Source organism: Mesitornis unicolor, unplaced genomic scaffold, assembly GCF_000695765.1.
Source record: "Mesitornis unicolor isolate BGI_N332 unplaced genomic scaffold, ASM69576v1 scaffold50622, whole genome shotgun sequence".
NCBI lineage: Eukaryota > Metazoa > Chordata > Aves > Mesitornithiformes > Mesitornithidae > Mesitornis > Mesitornis unicolor.
This window is the reverse complement of record NW_010168164.1, coordinates 2,536-24,565: the sequence shown is the minus strand read 5'-3', so window position 1 is coordinate 24,565 and position 22,030 is coordinate 2,536. Positions and strand designations below refer to the sequence as shown.

The following is a 22,030-nucleotide window of genomic DNA, read 5'->3' as shown; positions in this document are numbered from 1 at the left end:
TTCTGAGCATCACAAAGTAACAGAGATACTATGCTCTAGAAGAAATGGATATATATATAAAAATATATATATACACACACACACGTTTCTGCTATTTCTCCCCTCTATCACTCTGGAATTGCTATACCTGCTGAAACTTGGGACAAGCAAAATCCTTCTGGACACACCATTAGATTTGCTATACATAAAACTGTCCCATGTTCACCACACACACAGCAATAAGATGGCTTCTTACACACAACACTGAAAAATCTGCAAAAGTGATAAAGTCTGACACTTTGTGTACTTGGTAAAATTTAAGGTTAGTCTTTCAGGGTCAAGAAAATTCAGTTATTCAAATTATTCTGAATCTGAGAAATGACACAAAGAATAGTTGCTCAACACTTCCTTAAAAAAGTAAAAGTGAAAACCCAAACGTTTTGAACAAGTATGGAAAACCACAACAAAAGGTGCTATGGTGCACTGAGCTTTTAAACCTCCAATCATTAAATCCTCCCTTATGACAGTTCATCCTCTACACACTTACAAAACCTGGCCACCTTCCACATTCTATTTAACACATGTGCAAGAGAGAAAACAAATACAAATTAACAGTGAAAACCCACCAACCCACAATGAGTCCACAATTCAAGCAGCAGTTAATATCACAGGCTAACAAAGATCTCCTTCCCATTGCAACTGCACAGCAAGGGAAGTATTTCATGTTCAAGAAGAAAAAGTTATGGAAAATAAATATATAAAAGAAAGGAAAAAGTCACTTCCAACAACTGCCACAATGTCACCGATACACAACAGGAAACAGCCAGTGTCTCTGTGTGGTAGTTGCTAAACAAAATTTACTTATCAATGGTAATCCAGGCTATGCATTCACACACATACACCCAGATGCACATGCAAACACTCTCTCAAGAAGAATTTTCAGTCTTGCCAGTCCTTAACAGTTGTAGAGGCCTGGGCCATAGAAACACTGTAACTGCCTCAGTTGGCCAAAGTAGGACAAAGAACAAAGAGGATAGTAAAAATCTGGGTGAGGGTACGTGACGGGAGGCATGCAATTGTGATATGGAAAGCAACATTTAGCACTTGGGAAAAGAAACCTGGCCATGAAGTAAAGAAGATAAAGAAAGCACTGAACACAGCAAAATGGGCTGGACACGGAGAAGTTTTAACCAATCATATATTAGCTTAGCCGGTGTGGACAGTGCGTGCAAGATGTATGCAGCCAATTAGGAGTCAGATAGACGCGTGCATAGAATGCTGGAAATGTATAAGAATCATGCTTTGTATGTAATAAATTGGCTATCAGAGCATCATATTGGTGTGCTGTAGTCCGTTCCTCGCATGGACCCCAGCAACAGTGTTCCTTTAAGTATCTGAAAGGACTGATTAATGCTGCTTAATACAATCTGTGTAATCTACTGTGAATCTTGCAGATAACTCATAACTGTTAACATTCATTAACTCAGCAGAGCTTTGCCCTTCTTGCTCCCCCACCAGACTCACCCTGCAGACCTCAATTTAAGAGGCAGCCCTAGCAGACAGCTTAGGCAGAGTTAAGCAGCAATGGTGAGCTTCTGATGTAGAAAAGACACCTAAATATTTGATGTGCATTTTTAAAGATGACTTTCTCTCCCCATTTTATACATTTCTTCATTGGTACTCACCAGTAGTCACAGCCCACTTAGTGCATACAACACCCTGGGAATAACCATGCTAAGATAAGAAAAAATGTGAAGGATGCAGTTGCATCCTAGAAGAGCCTTTCTTTATGCCATCTGTCACAGAAACAGAGGTAAACTGTGTCACTATGTTATTATTAACATTCAGGAAAGATTAACTTCTAATACTCCTGCTACACCAGTTTTAAGGCTTCTGACCACTGGATTTTCTATGCCAACAAAATACGATTTCTTCCTAAGCTGTAACGTTTAGTATTTTCCTGAAAATGGATGTCATCTATCATGTGCTTATACAAAAGCTTCACCTATAACTGAAAGAAAAAGTGGCTTTTAAGATCTTATATTTACCGAGGAAAAGCTTAAAAGTTTCAAAACCAGTCACAGAAGTTTAAAAACCAGCAAGAGCCTCCAAACACATGGAACTCCTCTTGCTATAAGCTGAAAAAGCAGAACTACGCACACTACCAAAAGCCTTTTGTATCACCAGTGTAGTTTTTCAATTATATTTCTTAATCTTCAGTGTCCGTTAATGGTGCATGAAGGTGGCAGGCATATATGGTTCTAAGCAATTCCCAAGCTGCCTCACATGTGGATCCTATCCCTTATGCACATCAGCAGAGCTCAGGTTTACTATTTAAGCAACATAATTGAGGGAAACTTAATACAACATATTGAGTGACTTGTGCTCCTTGTCAACCAGATCACAAAACAACAGCAGTGCAGCCGTGATGGGCTGGCCTCTCCCCTAGCTAAAAAGCAGAGGAGGGGAGGGTAAATCTCCAAAAAGACTGCTCCAGGCAAAAGCTATTCAAGCCTCAGGCTGCAGAGAGCAGCAACACAACCTCTGCTCTGGCACATTTGGGCTGTGTTGCTCTGTAAAAATAAAGATCATCAGAATTTCAAAAGATACAAGTTATACAGAAGTTTATATGGTCCTTGCAACTACTGAGCAGCAGATCTGAGCCTTGATCCCCAGCTGTGCAACGCGGAGAGGAGCAATGCTGGGTCCACGGCAAACTCCAAAATGTCGATGATGTTAAGTGCTGAAGTTAGGACTCTTCTGGTTTGCACACAGCTTTCCACATAACTTATTAAAATGGCTCTGCATCATTGCTCAAACATACTTTGGTGGAGGCATTGAGTTACTTTGACAAACCTGTTTTTTGCTGAGAGCATCATGAACTGGTTGAGTGACGAACGGCTGAGCAGAAACCGGAGCTCTATGGGAATCAGCTCAGACACCCACCAAAAGAAATGTGGCAGTAAAACAATTTGTGCTCTTCAAACCTACAGTAAGACTTTGCATTTTGAATCTGGGTATTTGAACTAACCAACTTTACTTCTTTCTCAGTGCTGAGAAAACATTCAGCTCTCACTAATTTTAAAGGGAGAAACAGATGCTCACTATGTGAAGGAAATCATCAGAGAAAATCCAGCTGTTATAATACTGAATGCAAGTCTAGATGCTCTGGCACCTGAATTCACCATTCCTCTAAATCTCAGCATAAGCTAATGCTTGTACTTCCACAACATTAAGACACACAGTAAATACAGGGTGCTAAAATCAGTCATTTAAGTTTGAATCTCCAAGTTAAGCAATTTCTATTGACAGTGTAAATATACAGAACATCTGCTAAGTCTCCAAAACTTACTACTGAGCATTAACACACAGTAGTAAAATAACCAGAATTTCCCCCCAAGCTAATTTGCAGTCACTGATGTCACTTTCTGAGCAGCAATACAGCAACAGGCACAACCGAAACCAAAAATTAAAAGAGCATTTGGTGAATTTCAGATGAGTAGATAGGTGATTCCTTGTGAATTTTGACTGGAAGTAATTCTCACAAGGTAGAGGGAAGAGCCTTTTTGAAATTGGCTCGGCACAACGTGGGCAGGAACTAAGCAAACTTCTTCAAACAGCTCTGCCAACACCATTCAGCTCCAAGCTACAAAGCTCCCACTGCTTCAAACTTGGGGCCTCCTGTGAGCAGACTGCTGATTACACCAGGTTGTGTGGCAGGTTTTTGGTACGTCCATAGGGCAGGAGAACAAGAATGAAACCTATCCACTGGTTGTGTTAAATAAAAGATTTCACACCACACTAAAGGAAAAGGACACTTTGCCATCTATTCTTTCCCTTGCCCCCCATTAAAGAGAAAATATATTTTAGTACACTATGCACATATCCCGCTCAGTGTGTACAACTCCTGTGAATGTTACTGGAAAGAGAATGTGAGACAGCACAATGCAAACATCGTATCTCCAAAGCAGAGGAGATAAGCACAGCCAAAAAAAGCCAGAGTACTGAAAAGCAGCACTGTGGCACATTTGATTGGGCTTTTTATTCCCAGTTACACTTGTACACTGGAGAAGATTTGGAAAAGGAATGAAAGCAACTCAATAGGCATTTTTTTCATCCTGATTTTTATGAGGCCAGAGAAATGAAACTTTTATAAGTTTCTGTGAAATTCTAACAGCGGGACCCCGAGTGTCACAATGCAGGGTTTGTGTGGGACACAGGACCTGCAGAAAGCTCTCCCCTGTTCGCAAAATAGTTGCTTTTATTTATTGCAGCCTCCTTGTTGTCTCCTTATAGCATCACAGCTGTGAATCTCCTAATTGTATCCCTGGTATGCAGAAGGTAGGAAATCTCCACGAAAAGATGACATGAAAGGCTTCACTGGTCGGTCATAAACATGGACATCAGAGTCTTTCCTCAGGGGATGGCCAGTACAGAAATCAGATGTTCAGAATATATTTCTGCACATATGGTTCAAAGTGATGAATAATGCACTTTGGAAAAGAAGGATGACAAAAATAATACAACACCCATCATATTAAACAAATAACAGGTGGTGACTAAGAATGCATTTTTAATGAGTGCCTCTTTATGAATGCACACAATACAAAGTGGCTTCCACTGCTCTACAACACACCACTCCTCATCATGGATTAAAAACATCTCAGTTACATAGAACTAGATGTGTAAGCTGTTTACTTTCTCTTCGGACCTCTCATGAATTTATTTTTTTTTAGATTTAGCAGCCAAACACCATGAACTTTAAATTCCAAACTCCTAATACTCACAAATTCTTTAATTAACACTACCTTTTTTCACTAGGTAAATTTGTAATTAAATGTTAAAACATATACTTTGATGTGTGTTTTCAATGTGCTGTTCTTCGCCTGTATACAATTAACCAAGGAAGAGGCCAGTTCAATGGTTAATGCAGGAGACAGTGTTTGAATTCCTGGGTCCAGACAGGCACAAAACGCAGATCCACAGCAGTTCTTCAAAGTGAATGACTTTGTTCCCAAGCCCTTTCCAAACCAATCTGCATGAAATCCAGTGGCCAAGAATGAGACACTACCATAGCAGGAGGTACTCCTATACCACAGGGTATTAAATCTCTGTAAGAATCATTTCACCAGGGTTACTTAACCAACTGAGAAAAACCTAGAGAAATTGTAAGAGAATAGTCATCTAAGACATTTAGAAAACGAGACTGGTTTAAATGGGCCATTTCTGCAATGAAAGAAGTCTCAGAAAGAAATCTCAGTCAGTTAATACAGTCAGGAAATGAGACTTTGTGCTATTACAGCTACAGCATAATAAAGTATGATCAGCTAAACCTGTACCCTGCTCCATCAAAGCAGAAGAGCCACATTATCCCAAGGACTGCAGCAACAGTTTAAGCAGTTACTCAAGTCTGAATCTTCTTGCATGAAGGTCAGTGTTACAGAATATGAAAATGAATGTATTCCTCCTCTCTCAAGAGCAGCTGTCTCGTTAATCTCAAAGATGACATACTCCTCATATATCAATCACCACATTACAGCTCTGATTCATACAGATAGGCTTAGGAGCACACAGCAGGTTATTACTTCAGCAGGTTGCTTATTTCTATGAAGCATAATACTCCTTGTAATTCGTAACTGCTTTCCCCCTTGAGGGCATACAGCATATGTCTTGGGAACTGGAACAGACTTGCTCTGAATATCAAAGGAAAATTAATGACTTGTCATTAAAAAAGGTGAGAGGTAGTAGTTAAACTCTACCCTCTCCTAGTTGGTTCCTTCGAAGGACAGTAATTTTTTTAAATGTTATTTTTCTCAGTTTAATAATTGTTTAGATGGTATACTAAAACAAACAGCCTGGTTGTTCTAGTAAGCACAAACTTTGGTGGCTTCCCAAGTGTCAAGAAACCAGTTCACTCCATTCACTATCTCTTTAATACAGCAGCAGCATGCCAAAGATATGGAACTCAAAAGGGTCCATATCACATGGAGCAGACCACAGTTAAAGTGACGGTGCTCAAACGGATATAAAAAACCTTTCCCTCTCTCCCTGTCCTCACAAAAGTAGGAGTGAGTGTATAGCAGTTAATATTAAGAGCCAAATTGTGCCTTGTCATGAACACACAACTTCCCCAAGGCCTTGAGATTGGCATCAGAGTTCGAAAATCTTTCACATCTTTTCCTAATTTAAGATGGACAGGAGATAGACTTTCCAGAGCACCCAGCAAAAAGCACTGCACTGTAATTCCAGCGTGGCATTTGAACGCTTCTTTGCACACACAGAGTAATTAAATTACATGTTTTATGCTAGCCAGCTAGATACCAATGGTACGTATTAAGATACACCAGCATAATAAGCCTCAGAGTTTATGTAGGGAGGAGCTGCCTTTTTGAAGCAGCTGATGATGACTGCAGCTCCCAGCTGCCACACCTGGGGCAAAGAAACAGCTTCTGTCACTGGGGATGGCCCTATTAACTGTAGAAATTCAAGCCATTAAATGCAAGAGGAAAGGCTATTCAATGGCAGCTTCCTTCTTTATTACAAAACAGCAAGATGCCAGAATAGACAGAATCATAGTTTGCTCGAAAAAGACTTTTAAGATCAAGTCCAACCAGAAACTAACTCAACCAAATCTGGAGCTAAACCATGTCCCTTAGCACCACATCAATGCTACTTCTGAACACCTCTGGCATCCATCTGACAGAAGGCTTGTGCTGCAAGGTTTGGGAATCTGTGTGTTTCAGTTCATATGGGCTCGTGCTGCAGGTAAGTCATAGTCACTGTCAGTATCAACAAATCTACCTGGCAATGATGCAGAAATTTCAAAGTTGATGCAATAACTGCCACGAACCCAGCAAACAAGTTCTTATCTCAGATTTTTCCCCTTCTCCCAAGTAAATCTATCAACACCTAGAGTGCAGCAATTCTGGAGTCAGGGCATTCACAGTCTTTTCCTCTGACAACTGTTCCATTTAACTTATTTCATATTGTTAACCTGCATATAAGACACACAGATGTGCTTTGATATCACTCATTTTCTTGTTTTGTAAAAGTAGGTCTTTTCTGCTGTTTTTCTTACAAGTGCCCCAAGCAAAACATTTCACCCAGTGGCTGGGAAGGTAGGAAGGAGGATTTAAAAATAAAAATAAATCATGGTCGTATTTGAAAGTGGAGTAAGACAACAGTTAAAACCAAATTATCTCAGTGAATGAAAAAGAGTTAAAAATCCATACTATTTATTCACACATATTTTGTTACTGCAGAATAAAACTGATAATTGAAATATTAAACAACTGTTGCATTAAACACCTTGGAAGCATCTCACATCTGAACTGACCAGTACAAAATATTTATCAGTACTTTTTTGCAGTTTCAGCTCTCCTCTACACTCAAGTGCACTTCACTATAACTATCAGACCAACAAAGCTCCATGGCGAGAAAGGAGTTCCAGGTATCTCCAGAACTGTACACTTGTCCCTTTTCCAATTTGTTTGTACCATAATTTGCAGGAACCATTCCTTATCATCCCAGCAAATTAAAAACAATGTTTGTGTGTACCCCAGCAAAAGAACACTGGGGTAGTCAGTGACTCCTCATCACTGGCATCAGCAGACACAGATGAACAGGGAAGCAACTGTAAGGTGACAGCCTATTTGTGAATTTACTCCTCAAAGAAAATGAAACAAAAACCCACCAACAAAAAGCCCACAAATGAAACATACAGTTCAAAAAAAGTCTTTTCTGTCAATTTTTGATACAGAGGGCTTGGGGGTTTTTGTTTGTTTTTTTTTTTTTAATACAGCTTTGTTTTGGAAAGAAAAGCCCGAAGACTGAGTATCTCCCAGCCTCTTCTCTGCTTGTGCAGATGTATCTTTCAACAGCACGGCTCTACCAGTTACACAAACACAAAACACACAAGTGCAACATTGTAGACTAGAAAAAACCCCAAACCTATAGTGACTGAGATCTAGGGCTAACCCTAGATAACCACCTTAGGCACATTGATCAGACAGCTGCTTATCGTATCAGATTTACCTATGCAAACGTATCACACACATGGTGCTGTAGAGGTACATTAAAAACTGCCATATAAAATGCTTATTTAAAGCAAGTGTGCTGAATGCATCTGCTTGTCACCTCCACCTATTAAACATGGCTGGTGGAAGCACCAAGACTCCAGGGTATACTGAAGTTTTAACTTGGGAATTGAACCTGTTACAGAAATCAGAGCAAACCAGGAACCTGTTTGTGTTTTAACCATCATTCTGCAGTGTTTAGACAACTAAAAAATTACTCTTCAGTATTAACTTTCTTGACTTGAAAAAGACTTTGAGGAACTAAGATTAGTGCAGTGTGAGGGGAGAGACTTGCATGAGTATCAGAACGTGGTCTGGTTTGTGTGGTTTCATTTGTTATATACATTTTTAATACTTCATATTTTCCCCTTAGAGTCTCAAGACGTTAAGTCACTGGTTACAAATGTATTTCTACTTAGTCATAAGCAAACTGAAAAGAAACTTCAAATTATCTGTCCTTTATAAACAGGTGAGAGTACAGGCTGGACTGCAAAGTCTGCATGCAGGAAGAGCAGAGCAGCTCAGCTTGTTACAAAAAGAACTGCTTTTAACTCTGTCACATCAACTTGACTCATCTGAGTGGATCTCCTACATTAGGCTGGGCAGAGTACTCAAAGCCTCCAAAACTTGGTGTCCTGCTAAGTTCAAGACTGGGAAAGTGAGTCAGGATGTGTCCCTCTGCAGAGATTCAAACACTTGCCACAAACACTGCAAAATCTCTAAGCACTGATAAACACCTTGGCACTGGTAAAGGCCGCAATATGCTGTCAAGGAGAAGAGCCAATACAAACCATGATCTGGCAGACTGCTCTGGTTTCACAATATTCAAGGGTATCAAAGCAAAACTGCTTAAAGACTGACATGTAAGATGCTCAGTCAGTTCGAGAAGTGACTTAAAATTCACTTAAAATCAGGTCCTATGCCATGCAAAGACAGTGCAATTGCAAGTTAACTGAGATGCTTTAAGAAACAAGAAGCCAAACTCTGCATCTTATACAGACAAGTTTTCAAGCAATAACAAGTGACTGAAAAGTCTGAAACCCTCAATTGCATGGAATTTAGACCCAGCAATTTATAAAGAGAAAGGGCTAAGTGAAACAGGGAGCACAAAATCACCTTTCCAATCAAGATTTTGGCTGAGGCTACAAAGGAAATGCATACTGGAAGAAACACGGGAGAGCTCGACCAAGTTTGAGAATTAAAGCGGAGCACTCTGGTTTAGTTCCTTCTGCATGACTGGAAGCTGGGAGCCAGCTGAAGTGCCAGTGCACTGAAGTGTGAGCAAGGCTTCCAGTAATGGCAGCTTTTCTCATCCCTTCTGCGTGTAAAACTGTAAAGATGCATCCACGTGCTGTTCCGATAAGCATTTGCCACAAACTTTGAAAACAAAGACAAAGCCTCCAATTAAAAAAATAAAATTTAAAAAAAAAGGTGAAACTTTTTTTTTATGGTAGCGACTTCTCAGGACTGATTCTGTTTGTTTGGAATCAGCATCCTGACAAATCAGCCTTTTAACCGACAAAGTAATTCTGCATTTAATATCAAAACTTAAAGAAATTCACCTCCTTCCAGTTTCTAGCAGTAGATGCTGGTAAATGGCTCCCATGAGGCTCCAGCCACTCAGCTTTACTGTAACACAGCTGCTCCAAAATAAACCAGGCACCAACCTCAGTACTACCTTCCCTTCTTCTAGGCACACACTGCACACCAAACAGGTCTTTTTGCAATACAAATTCGATGCCACACTCCTTTTCCAGTGGATATATTACAGACAGGAACACCATTAATAATAGTAATAATAATATTATTATAGAAAACAACCATCAACAACTCTTTGAAGTGGCACAGGGAATTTGTATTTCATCTTTTGCTTCTCAAACTTAGAGCAAACAGCTTAGATATTTTAATTCAGCTTTTTTTAAATCAGTTCTTTAACATAAAGGTGACTTTTTCTAGAGGAAGAACACAACCTACTGTAAAGTTTTAAAAATATTAATAATCCACTAAATAATGATTTTCACAGGACAGGAAGATATTTAAATGGAATTAATACAATATTTTTCCTTTGTGCAAAGGCCACAAGTCTTTCCTACCACACCCCAAAGGAGCAGATGTCTATTACTGCTATCTTGATCACCTAATGGGCATTAAGGATGTCATTCTAAGTCTAACAAACAAATTAAACAAATATCTAGAGACTTTTAATAATGCTAATTATGAAAGAGAGCAGACAGTGACAGCTCCACAGGGGCCATTTCAGTCTGCTGAGCTGATTTTTATTTAGGCTCTTTCACTGGCCATATGAGGACCCAGAATTTAAACACTTAACTCCCCTTCAGCTCTGACCCTTAATCATAATGGGAAGCAGGAGAGGCATCAGCTCACACACAGATTATATTCAAAAAGCCCTTCTAAACAGCCATTTAAAAAAATGTAATTCTGCTTACTTGGAAGTACAGTGCAGACACATCAACAGTAAGAAATACACCCTTTTCCTGTGGTTTGTTCCCAGCAAAGAAATGAGCACATTTAAAATTCCCTCAGGCCCAGAGACCCACTTGGAAGAGTAAATCTCATCTTTCTCAACAAGGGTCAGTGACTCCACAACCTCCACACCCCTTTCTTGGCCCAAGAGCATTCACCTTTGCCAAAAGTACTGTAAGTTATCATAAGGTCGAGCAGAGCTTTACAGTGCAAACCACACTTTGTTTTCAGAAGTAAATACAATTCCGCATTTGGATACAATGCTCTATCCAAGATGTCCCACATATTTCTGAAACTGATCATCACTCCTTCAAAATGACGAATAAGCACTGCTTTAAAAGACATCTCGACTATCCACCTCAGATGAAAACAGAAGATGGAAGAATTGCTTACAGGTCTATTAAGTAATTAAAAAAAAAGCAGTGTACAAAAAGGTGAGAGCTCGTTACAGAGCTTTGTAACAAAAGCCAATTACAACGCTGTTGGAGTGGAGAGCCTGGGCCAGCTGAGGTAGAGGCACAAAGAGACACCTTTGCTCACACCACGGGGTCACAGATGTCACTGGAAGTGACAGGAACGAGCCTTGACATCAAACCTTAACCAAAAGTTGTGCAAGAGCAAGGCTGCAGCTGGCTGGTGAGACCGACTGAACAGTGACTTAGGTCTTAAACCTAATATCCAAAAATACATACTTACTAAAGGACCAAAATACTTGGTGGCTTTAGCATTGGTAATCACAGCAATAGTCTAGATTAATACCAGGCTTTGGTTGTCATTAAGAAAAGGCACACACTCTCACACCACCCCTTTTTAAGCCATATAGAGGACACCGTGGATACATTCTGCAATCCAGACATCCCAAGAATCGCTTTCAATTAACAAGTCGGAGGTTAAGCAAATACTGCTGTGTGGGAACCAAACCGCTATCCCATACTGGAAAAATTTTACAGGTCACTTCCATTTGCCACCATATTATAGGACACTGAGGCTCTCTCTTCTTGGCTCACTTTCTTCATTTGTCTGCACAGCCAATTCGCACCCCTCCAGCTTATTAAGCAAAACAAAGGCAGGACTACGCAGACACATGCCAGCCTATTCTGACCCTTCCCATATTCTAGCTCCAGGAAATCACAGGCTATAAAGTAGTTTAAAAGTCAACCTATTCTCTTCCATCTGTTTGAGGTCAGTATTTAATTCTGTATTAAAATGGATAGGGAGCCTCGGGGGTGGGGGAATATGTCTCTTTAAGCTCAGTCCTCCACTAAATTTCCAGATATTTCAATATATCAGCTGAAATGCATCCTAGAATCACAGCCAGTATCTCATTCAGGTGTCCCAATAGCAAGCTACTAACCACCTGAAATAGTACAGCTCTCACCAACATGGGAACACTTTTCAAACTATCCTCTGCAGAAATGTATTTCAACTTCGGTACAGAAATGTTTGTTCTGTCCAGTTCTTCTGGAAACAGCAAGACAATTCTCACCAAAAAAGCATCAGGCAGTCTGGTGGTGGCGATGAGTCACCTGTCTCCACCTCTTTCTCACCAAAATGCTTTATAATAGGACCTATACAAAGAGACTGTGATGTCTGTTGTCGTTCTTAGGTTTGTTCCCCTTGCAGCAGAGCAGTATCACTATTTTCAGGTGAAGGACTAAAGTGTCTGTGCTGAGGTCAGTCATTCCCTTGCCCTGTACTTCACAACACTGGCCTTACAAGCACCCTTCACATCCTATGATCATGGTACTGCAGAACAGAAAAACTAACGCAAAGCATTTTTGTCACTGCAGAACCGAGAAGGCCTCATTAAGCCAAGTACTACATAAATACGTGTAGACAGTATGTGCCTGTAGCAAGTTTAAACTAACTAGAGAAGTCAAATGGAGGAGTGGAAATAAATAGACCTTAATACAGTCCTTGCTGAAACATGGAGCATCGATGCAATAGTTCACAAGTACTAAATTATTTGTCATAGTAACTTATTAATTGTACACTTAAGAAAAAAAGACTAAGGTACACAGAGCTTCAGCAGCTGCTCACTGCTGTTTATACATGCAGCTGCAACATAAGGCCATGAGAACCTGTACACTACTTTTGGTAGGTGCAACACCACAATTACCACTGCAGAAAATGTAGGAGACTGTATGCATACAGCCTGCTCAACTATACAGAAAACAGTAGAGAGAACATATTCTAAGAAGTGCATCAGATCAGCAAAGTACTGGAATTAGAAAGAGCTTATCTGTTGAAGATACCGGTATCTTGCTGGAGAAAACTGACATTCTCTGTTAACAGTTTTTAAGAGAATTTTAACAGAATTTAAGACTCAAGAAGAGGCAAGGTCTCCCTTGAGACAAGTTGCTAAAGTAAGACTTCTAGGGAAAAGGAATCAAAGGAAAGCAGTCACCCAGGTGTATTGTAGTGTAACACACCAAACAGAAAAGGCTAGCAAAAAACCAGAAGTTTAGTTTAATCATCTAATTCAGTATGTCACTGTGGGTACAAACTCTCCTTTGGAGCAGAGGAATGCTTTTTGACTTCAAGGTGTGCACATTTATGTGCATTTCTCGCATTTTGGTGTTTACTTTGCCAAGGACTGGATTACCAGCCCACCAGAATTAGCCTGCCTAGGAGGGAAAGATTTCAGCTCCCAGAAGAGGACATTGTTATAGGTAGAATTTTATTTATAGTTTGCGCACAGTTGCCAGTTCATGACTTGTGCCCAAATCTGGAGCTCCAAGTTTGAATTCCTCTTTACAGTTCAGTCAAGAGCTCTAAACCTGAATCAATGCTTCAAATACAGAAGCAGGAGTTTTGGAAACATGAAGCAATCTGCTAGGTATTTAGTGGCCACAAGTGCAGGAAATCCAGGCAACAAAAAATACAGCTATAACCACACTGCAGCATTTCTGCCAACAGCATTTCTCATCCACATACTCCAGATGTGGCCATAACACCCATGCAGAGACTAGCCAAAGGATGCTCATGTTCTTCTTTTCTTCTCCTCTCCAACAACCCCAAGTTTTTCATATAAATGGTAGGAATTTTGGCTTGAGAGTGCAGTATATACTGTCAGAGTGACTACTGGCATTTTTGAAGGTTAGGAAACTAGCTGACATGAAAACAGATCTCTTCATAAATTTAGTTTTTTATGAACTGGTATCAAAGCAATTTTTAGTTCCTTAAAAAACCCCTCAACCTAAGCACTGACACATGAGCAGAAGCAGCACAGCAAAGCTTCCCCTGTAGGTATGAGCATGTTCTCCAAATATTGCACATATCAGGGCAGCTGCTCTTACCTGGAGACTCTAAATACCAGCAACTGCAGGATTTAAATATTCTCTACAGCACAGCAAAGGGATAGGCCAACACCTGACAGATTTTCTAGCTTAACTGTTGCAGCTCATCACAGCAACAATAACAGCTTTTGCACAGGTTGTTGCAGCTTTAGGAGTTTTTTCAGTCATCTTGTTGGGCAGGTTCTGTTTCTTTAAACATTGACAACAAACTCTGCTAGAAGCAGGGACAGTACCCCACCGCCATGAAGACAGTTGCCACAGCTGGGATGAATCAACATTTGGAAAAGAAGCACAAGAAATAAGAATTTCTTGTGTGTTGCTGGGCTGGCCAGTGTCAGCATAAGGACCACCATTCCCAGCTGTGTTACCAACACAGGGCAGCAGATGACAGCTGGAGGTCACTCTGTCCCATATACACTGGTTTGCTGTAGTGTGTGGTAACCACTTCGTTCTTTGACCAGGATGCACAACACCTTCATCAGTGAGAAATTCACCAGCTCCAAGACACTCAGTTTTCTATTGACCTCTTTAATCTACATCCTCACTGCAGCTAAACAGAATAACCCACAATTCTCTGTACTAAACTATTCCCTACAAAACCATTCTGAATTCCAGTTTAAAGACAGCCAAGTGTCTGAATTGAGAGCAAGAAGAGACATAAAACTCACACTGTGAGCAATGAACGCATTCTGCCCTGCTCAGCTCTTTTCCAAGAGATGGCGCCAACTCCAGGAATTTTATGACCAGATGTTTCTCCAGTGAACAAGCACAGTAACAGTTATTAAATGCAATTAATGACTGATTCTCTTGAATACCCATGAAATCCCACAGCAAAATGAGTCATTTGCCTGGTTTCAAAAGAGGGGCCTCTCAAGCCAGTAAAAGACCTGCAAAGGTGCAACTGCTCAGAGAGCAGGAAATGCAGAACTGTTGCCCGCTACCATCAGTAAAAAATATTACATACCCAATTAAAAAAAAAAACAAAAACACAAACAAACCCAAAACCTGCAGCAACCAACCCTGTCCCCCATTTTAAGAGCCTCGACACAGTATTTTTCCAAGTAGTCATCAGTGATCCAGTTTTATGCAGCTTAAAGTTGTGAGAAGGCAACTCTTCGGAAAGTTGTTCATGAACACATTCAGTTAGCAAGCTTCTAAAATGAGAAGTTATTTGAACTGGAAAAAGGTTTCTTCATTGCATTTACCTCTTCCAAGTTAAGCCTGCTGAAGCACAGATAGGAACTGATCTTTATGGCTCAAATCATCAAAGCCAAATTCCACCAGTAACCTGGTTCGTGGTCACTCCCAGAACAGGCCTTCAGCCTAAGATCAGGAAAGCCCCACCAGTACGCAAAATACCTGGATTCACACTTCTGGACTAGACACGTCCTTATTTTCTCAAGTAGTATTTTCTGTATTAATGAAAATCTTGCTCTAACAAAAAGATTAGCCATACAGATATACAAGAAATGCGATATTAGATACAGATATACCAGACAATTGTGTGACCTGAAACGTCACTAGCTTCTGAATATCAGAGCTAATTTTAGTAACCACTTACATCACCTTCCTCAGATACAGTTTACAGTACCATGAATTCACATCATACTCTTGATCTCTCCTGTCCAGTGCAGAGAGGGTCAAGTATTCTTTCCTACCTACCAATGTCCTTCAATAAATCATGAGGTGGCACTTTCCTCGTTCTAGGAGACCTGGTCTACCAAATTCAGCAACAGCTGTAAACTTGACCTGGGTCCATTAAGTGAGAGGGAATGTAAAACATCAAGGCCAAACTGTATTTTCAGAACTTTGTTTCTCTTGAGGAAGCAGCAAATTCATGTTCCTATTGTTTGTCAGGGACTTTTTCCTCCCACTTCCAGTCTGCAATCAAATTTGAGTGTATGTTTTCAGTCAGTAAAACACTATTCTCATTTTAACTTAAGCTAATGTATTAGTACAACTTCAAACAATGCCCACAACTTCAACCTATTTAAGAAAAAAATTGTAATAATCAGGAGAGAAGACACCTAACAATAATTAATATATTCCAAAGCACTTCTTTGGTTGCATGTTGAAAAAACTATCAAAAGCTAAATTATAACAGATCCTAAAACACAAGGAATCCTGCACATATCTATCAGAGCCATTAGTCCAGGCGGGATGTTATACTTGGCATCAATCACACACAAAGTGCAGTCACAGCATACACAGCCTTTACTCCTCCCAGAGTATGGAAAGTTGAAGGCTGATACCACCACATGAAAGGGAATCTCAGATCAGCATCAAGATCTTGGATTTGTTTCAGATGCGATTGTGACAAAGACAAATGAGTTTCTTATATCACATTAAAATAACTTTTTTTTGTGATAATATTTTAAACTTTTTGTAATTACACATTTTCAGGATGAAATGCAAGGAATGGTCACCTCTCATGACTGTTTTGTTTACATACAGTATATACAGTCTTCAGGCAGCAAAATTCATAGTATTTAATTTGTGGACTACACCAGGAACATCACTGTTATGCCAGCTACAGCAAGCCTCAACTACTGCTTCCCATTGAAAACTCTGCCTGTCAACCTATTTCAGTTGTTGCTAGCTTTACTGGATTATGATTACACAGCTCAACAGCTAGGTCAACAAGACACCAAGCAACATACCACATGATTCTGAATCACTTTTTTCCTGAATCTGATCCCTTTTTGAGTTCTCTTAAAAGAGGTCAGATTATCAGCTCCAAGACAAAGAACTTGCATGAATAAAAAGCTTTAGAGTTTCAACACCTGAAAGACCAGACTCTTACTATAAGTCTTGTTGGGGTGAGGAGAGGAAAAAAGACTTGTCCTATCCCTGTCCTTGAACATGGTCCTTTTTCCTTGTAGACTCCATATATGTTTAGACTGTTCAGTGGGTAACAGAGAAACAAAAAAAAACAACCCTTCAGCCTCTAGTTATGACCAAGTGGAATTTCCCCTTAGAAATCAAAGATTTCAGAGATGAAATCACATTGCACCAGTTCTCAACAACCAAGAAATACATGATACCTACATCATCCCAAACTTGAGTAACACACTTCATTTTAGTTTGTGTCCATTATATGATTGAGACACATGCAGAGGAACATTCGAACAGTCCTCAGTGGTTTATACTGCACAGCATTCAAATTTGGCAAAAGACATGTAAAAGGAAACAGTAGAACAGTTACCCCTCTCACTAAGGAGTCTAAATACACAACAGTGTATATACAAAAACTCTAAATAGAGTAACTGAATTCACTCCTGTGGCTTTCCAGCAGCATCCAACACATATCTAAGTCTGTGAAGTGCTCAGCTGTCACCATCCCGGGTTTAGCAGAGCACTATTACAGCAGAGGAACACTGATGGTCAGCTCAAGGATGTGACCTAAGTGTGGTATCTGTGAGAATCTGCAGTCATTGGAGAAGGAGTTCAGAACAACCAACCATTTTATCACAAAGCCCAGGTACACAGCGTAAGAAGTCCACCTTCAAGACAAGCACAAATTTATTTTTCCCAATTAATAATATATCAATTTGAGGTTTATATTCCAGCATTAAAGACATTTCTTCATAACAATTTATCCTCTGGCAGCCTCTTTAAGAAAAGGTTTTAAACAAGCTTTATACTCCAAAACATCATTGCAACTTCAGCAAACCCCTTCACAAACACACCCCACAACCCTGCCACAAAAGAGCCTTTTTACGACATGCATCTTTAAGTGCTATCACAGCCTTTGAGCACAATTTCTTTAAAAAAAGGAGGAGGCAGGGAAGCAGCCTCTGGCCATAGAGGAGGTAGCTGTATCATATAGTCATTTAATAGGGAAAGCATGGCTGGAAGTACTTTTACACAAACACAATTTCCTCTCCATTTCCCGTAGCAAGCTTCTTTTTGAGCCACCAGCCCCTGCACTAGCTGAAGCATTACAGCAATCACCACAGATCAATAAGTAGAGCAGAAATCTCACCTGATAGTAAGTCTTAATGTTTCTGACTAAGATGGTCAGGTTTTGAACCCGAAGATAGGTGTCATTATTTACGTGCTTGTTGACGCGTTGGTTGGTTGGTCGAGGATCTCTGTTAAAAGACAAAAAAGAAAATGAAGTATTACTTGTCCAGTCAGTGCTGAGACTTTGAATCTCAAATTAGGAAAGCCCTTAAAAATTTGTCCATTAATCCACTGACATAACTTTACAGAATACATTTACATTACTTCATGATAGAATAAGCTCATTACCTTTGCACCTATGTTTAAAATCTTCCTGTGCGCTACAAAGTAACCTACTTTAGGTTAACCCACACAGCAAATCAGAGCAGCTTCCCTCCTTATTTATATTTTCACAAAGAAAAGAACATTTTGTTTGTACATGCTAGATCAAAGCGGTCTCTGATAATAAGGGGTTTGTCTTATTCAAATAAAGGAAGACTAGGAAAGACTACCATGCCTTCCTTGGCTTTGGGGCTCTATGACAAGAGGAGGGTGTTAACGCTTGATCAATGATCACTGTGCAAACTGCAAAACCCAGATACATTATACACTGAAGTGAAGGGGAAAAGGAGCACTGAACTTTAAATACACCCAGATATCTAGCTAGATCTCTCTCATATACGCACTATGCCACAAAACCCAGTTCTACTAGGCTCTAATTCTACTGGGCTTCAAGATATGAACAAAATATAAATGTGGGTAGAGATATAAGCAAGACAGGAAAAAAGCTAGTGGAAAGATTTCAGGGAAAAGAGCCTTAAGTTTTTGTTTGATTTTAAAGGAAGCAAATAAAAATTGTACCTGAAACAATTGTTTCTAACAAAAAAACAGGGAAAAGCTGCAAGTAATTTAATATGAACATGCACCTTCAAGTTATCTGTGTACACCCTAACAAGCTGCAAAAAAAGGAACCTGAAAACCTTTAACTGCTGATAGCATAGATCAAAGTCTTGTATTTCCCTTCTAATAAAGGCTCTTATCAGCAAACTCCTACACAATCCAAACACCTGCCTCCCAGAGCTCTGCTTTGGCTGTTAATTAAGCCATTCACAGCTCTTCCAGGGCCAAATACTGAACTCGGAACAAGGAAAGGAAAGGACAAGGAAATAAAAGAGGAACCAATACAGTATTTATTTTTAAAACATATCTGCCAAAGTTTACATAAGTATGTCAGAGAGCTTTTTCATTCTTTTTACTATTTTTTTTAAATGTGCAACCATCCCAAAGCACCTCTCCAGTGAAAGCAGTGCCACATATATAAATATGACAGAATACATAGATATTCCAGAGACAGAAGAAAACTGCCTAGCATAACATCAGACACATTAATTATGTACCAGGGTTCAAGCAAACTGAAGTACAAATGACCAAAACTGCCACTGGTGTAAACTAGCAAGACCCTAACACAGCCTTTACAGCAGCAAAGGATTTTGTATACTGATTGGCACTGTAATGAATTATGAAAAGGAAAAAGGGAATAAAGAGAGGCAGCTGCAAGCAGCTTTTATAGTGAAATCTGTAAGAAGTACTCCATTTTACTGGTGCTCAGATACAGGAGTGCAGAAGTCATACCCATACACAGTTTGACAGTATAGGTCTTCAGCAGCACAGCAAGTTGGAGAAGCACAAATGGCATCTGGGCTCAAACTCAAAGAGTCCCTTGCCTTCAGTACTATTTAGGCAAAGTCACTAAAACAAACCAGGAAGATAAAAGGGAAGAAACATGCAGTAAAGAGAAGCTGGCCAAACAGAAGGATCAAAGTACAGTTCTCGTTTCCACGCAAAAGCTCATGTAGGCAGCATGCTGCCATGTCACGGCCTGGCAGTGACCCAGGTCTACAGACAGGAAGAGAAAGCTCTGACTGCATACCAGAGCAATACTTCACAACTCTTCCCAAAACTGCATAAAATGGAGCAAAACCCCACAAAATGCATCCACCAGCCACAGCAAATGAGAGGCAATTCCTTCAACAGCTGTAGGCAGTGTAACTGCAGGACTTGGATGAGGTTTTCAAGAGCACATGAAACACAGCAACTCCTCCTTCCAAGACAAGGCCTGCTCATCTTTTGACACAGTGGAGCTAATCGTCTGTTACAAGAACATGAGCATTGGAAGGACCGGGCCCTCAGAAGCAATTCTGGAGCTTTTATCCTATCATCTTCATTAAGGGTAATTGGTTGCCCCAAGAGCCCTTAATGCCATTGACCTCAGGGTCCTCTTAACCTGCTAGGTCGCAGTACAGTGTCACTTCAGCAGTCCTGTCACCTCCTCCTCCTCCACACAGACAAGTTAAAAGCTTTTCTGAAAACAGAATGTGGCTCCAAAAAGTGAGTCTGCATTACTGAACATGTCGTGCAACTAATTCCATCCAGCATCTCAGCTCACATCAGGGGAGGACGCTTTGCACCAGGCGTGAAAGGCCAGCACAGGCTATACTACCAACTACCACAGGGCTTACTGTCTCCACAGGGAAAAACTAAACCATTCCTTCTCAACAAGCAATACCCCATTTCTTATTTGTTACCATATTTTTTCTTAATCTTAGGTCAAATAAGCTCAAGTTCTGACCGCAGCTGTCCTAGCTCTGGGATCTAGGCACTGGGAGGTTCCCAAAAAAGACAGATTTACTCTTTTCCATTTAACACGTAAGCTCAGTTTTACCCAGTTGAACTGGCAAAACATCTTTTGACCTAATAAGCATGGAGCCGAACACTGACAAGAATCAAGAGTTCAAGGCATGTGCTTATTTGAAAAAATACATTTGTTGCATTTTTCAAACATTTTCTGAATTAGACCTCCTGCCCTGCTGTTGAGGCCTTCCCTGCATCACCCCCCTGGCTCCTGAGGGAGATCAGGGACATGGAAGGAGAGAGCCTGAGAGGCTGGGAGAGGCAGCCAAGAGCCTCCTGCTGCCAAAAACCCCACAGTCACACATGCTCACTGAACAGGAGAAGTGAAAGAAAAAGGCTAAAAACCTAGAGAGACCAAGGTACTTGAAACACTACAACCCAAGTGGCCTGATCTACAGCTGGGAAAAGCCAGAAGGGGAAGGAGAGTCCTCAAGGAAAATAAAGCACTTGTGTTTAAAAAAGGTTTCTGCCCTAAACTGCTGTTGGTATCACATTCTGCACATTATAGCATCTGTTTGGTTGTTGAAGCTTGTTTATGAAGAATTTTACAGAAAGAAACTCTTTTCAAGGATCATACTGAAATTTTTGTTGTTGTTGTTGCAACACTGACTAGGTAACCCAAACAACTTCTGAACATACCCAAAAATCCCTGACTACAACATCAATGAGATGCTTATTCAGTCCTTCGATGTCTCGTCTTTTTCCCCTCACACACAAACACAATGAAAACTACACTTCTCTTTTTGAAAACCACCTACTCCTCAAGATGAAAAAATGTATTTAGATAAGACTGAGGCGGCGTGACTGAGGTGTGACTAAGGAAGGTACTTTGTAAACCAGTAAAAAAACACCCAAGCCAAATAAAGAGAAGGAAAGCCTCAAACCTCACTACATACCCAAACATTTTAAAGTAGCTCTCTGTTTTGTACACACTCATGACTTACAGGAGCACAGAGAAAAGGAAGAGCCAGGAGACACCAGGGGAGCAGCAGTACCTATGCTTGAAGATGCAATTCCCCTGAAGCCACCAATTAAGAAATGTAACAAAAAAAACCTTATTTTTAAAATTCAAAATTACAATCCAATTCAAGCAATTTCTGTCAAGTAATTCTGATGAGTAAGGGGGAAGCCTGAAAGGCAAGTCCAAGTGTTATAAGATGCCAGAATGGATTGACTGTGCCCAGCATCCTGCACCACTCTTGGACCAGTCCAGCTCCCCCTTCCTCTAACATTAACTGGGATGAAGCCACTGAAGGCTGGAGTGGTTTCTAAAAGGTACAAAAATGCACTTTTAAGTAAGATTTTTAATGAAATGGATGCATATCTTCAACCTTCCGGTATTCGTGACATTTGCTACAAACCGCAAGAAGTGGGCACTCACAATGTGGCTGTTCCTGTCACATGCTCTAAATTAAGGAAGACAGATTGACAGTACCACAGACCATGACAGCTGCGATTGAAATGGAAAAAACATTATTGTGCATTTTTATTATGTGGGCTTAATACAAGCGTTTTTATCAGATGTGTTCACAATAAAACGCTCAGCAAACAGGAATG

The 22,030-nt window shown here is 40.2% G+C and overlaps 1 protein-coding gene across 1 annotated transcript in view; it reads right to left on the bottom strand.

The window, feature by feature from the left end:
* The window catches only part of CCDC88C (coiled-coil domain containing 88C), a gene marked incomplete at its 5' end in the record, with an annotated part of 82,844 nt that extends 64,913 nt beyond the window's left edge, over positions 1-17,931 (bottom strand). The window contains one exon of the mRNA XM_010178909.1: positions 17,823-17,931. Coding sequence (XP_010177211.1) covers positions 17,823-17,931 — 109 coding nt within the window. The remainder of the gene's footprint in view (positions 1-17,822) is intronic.
* Between the last annotated feature and the right edge of the window lie 4,099 nt (positions 17,932-22,030).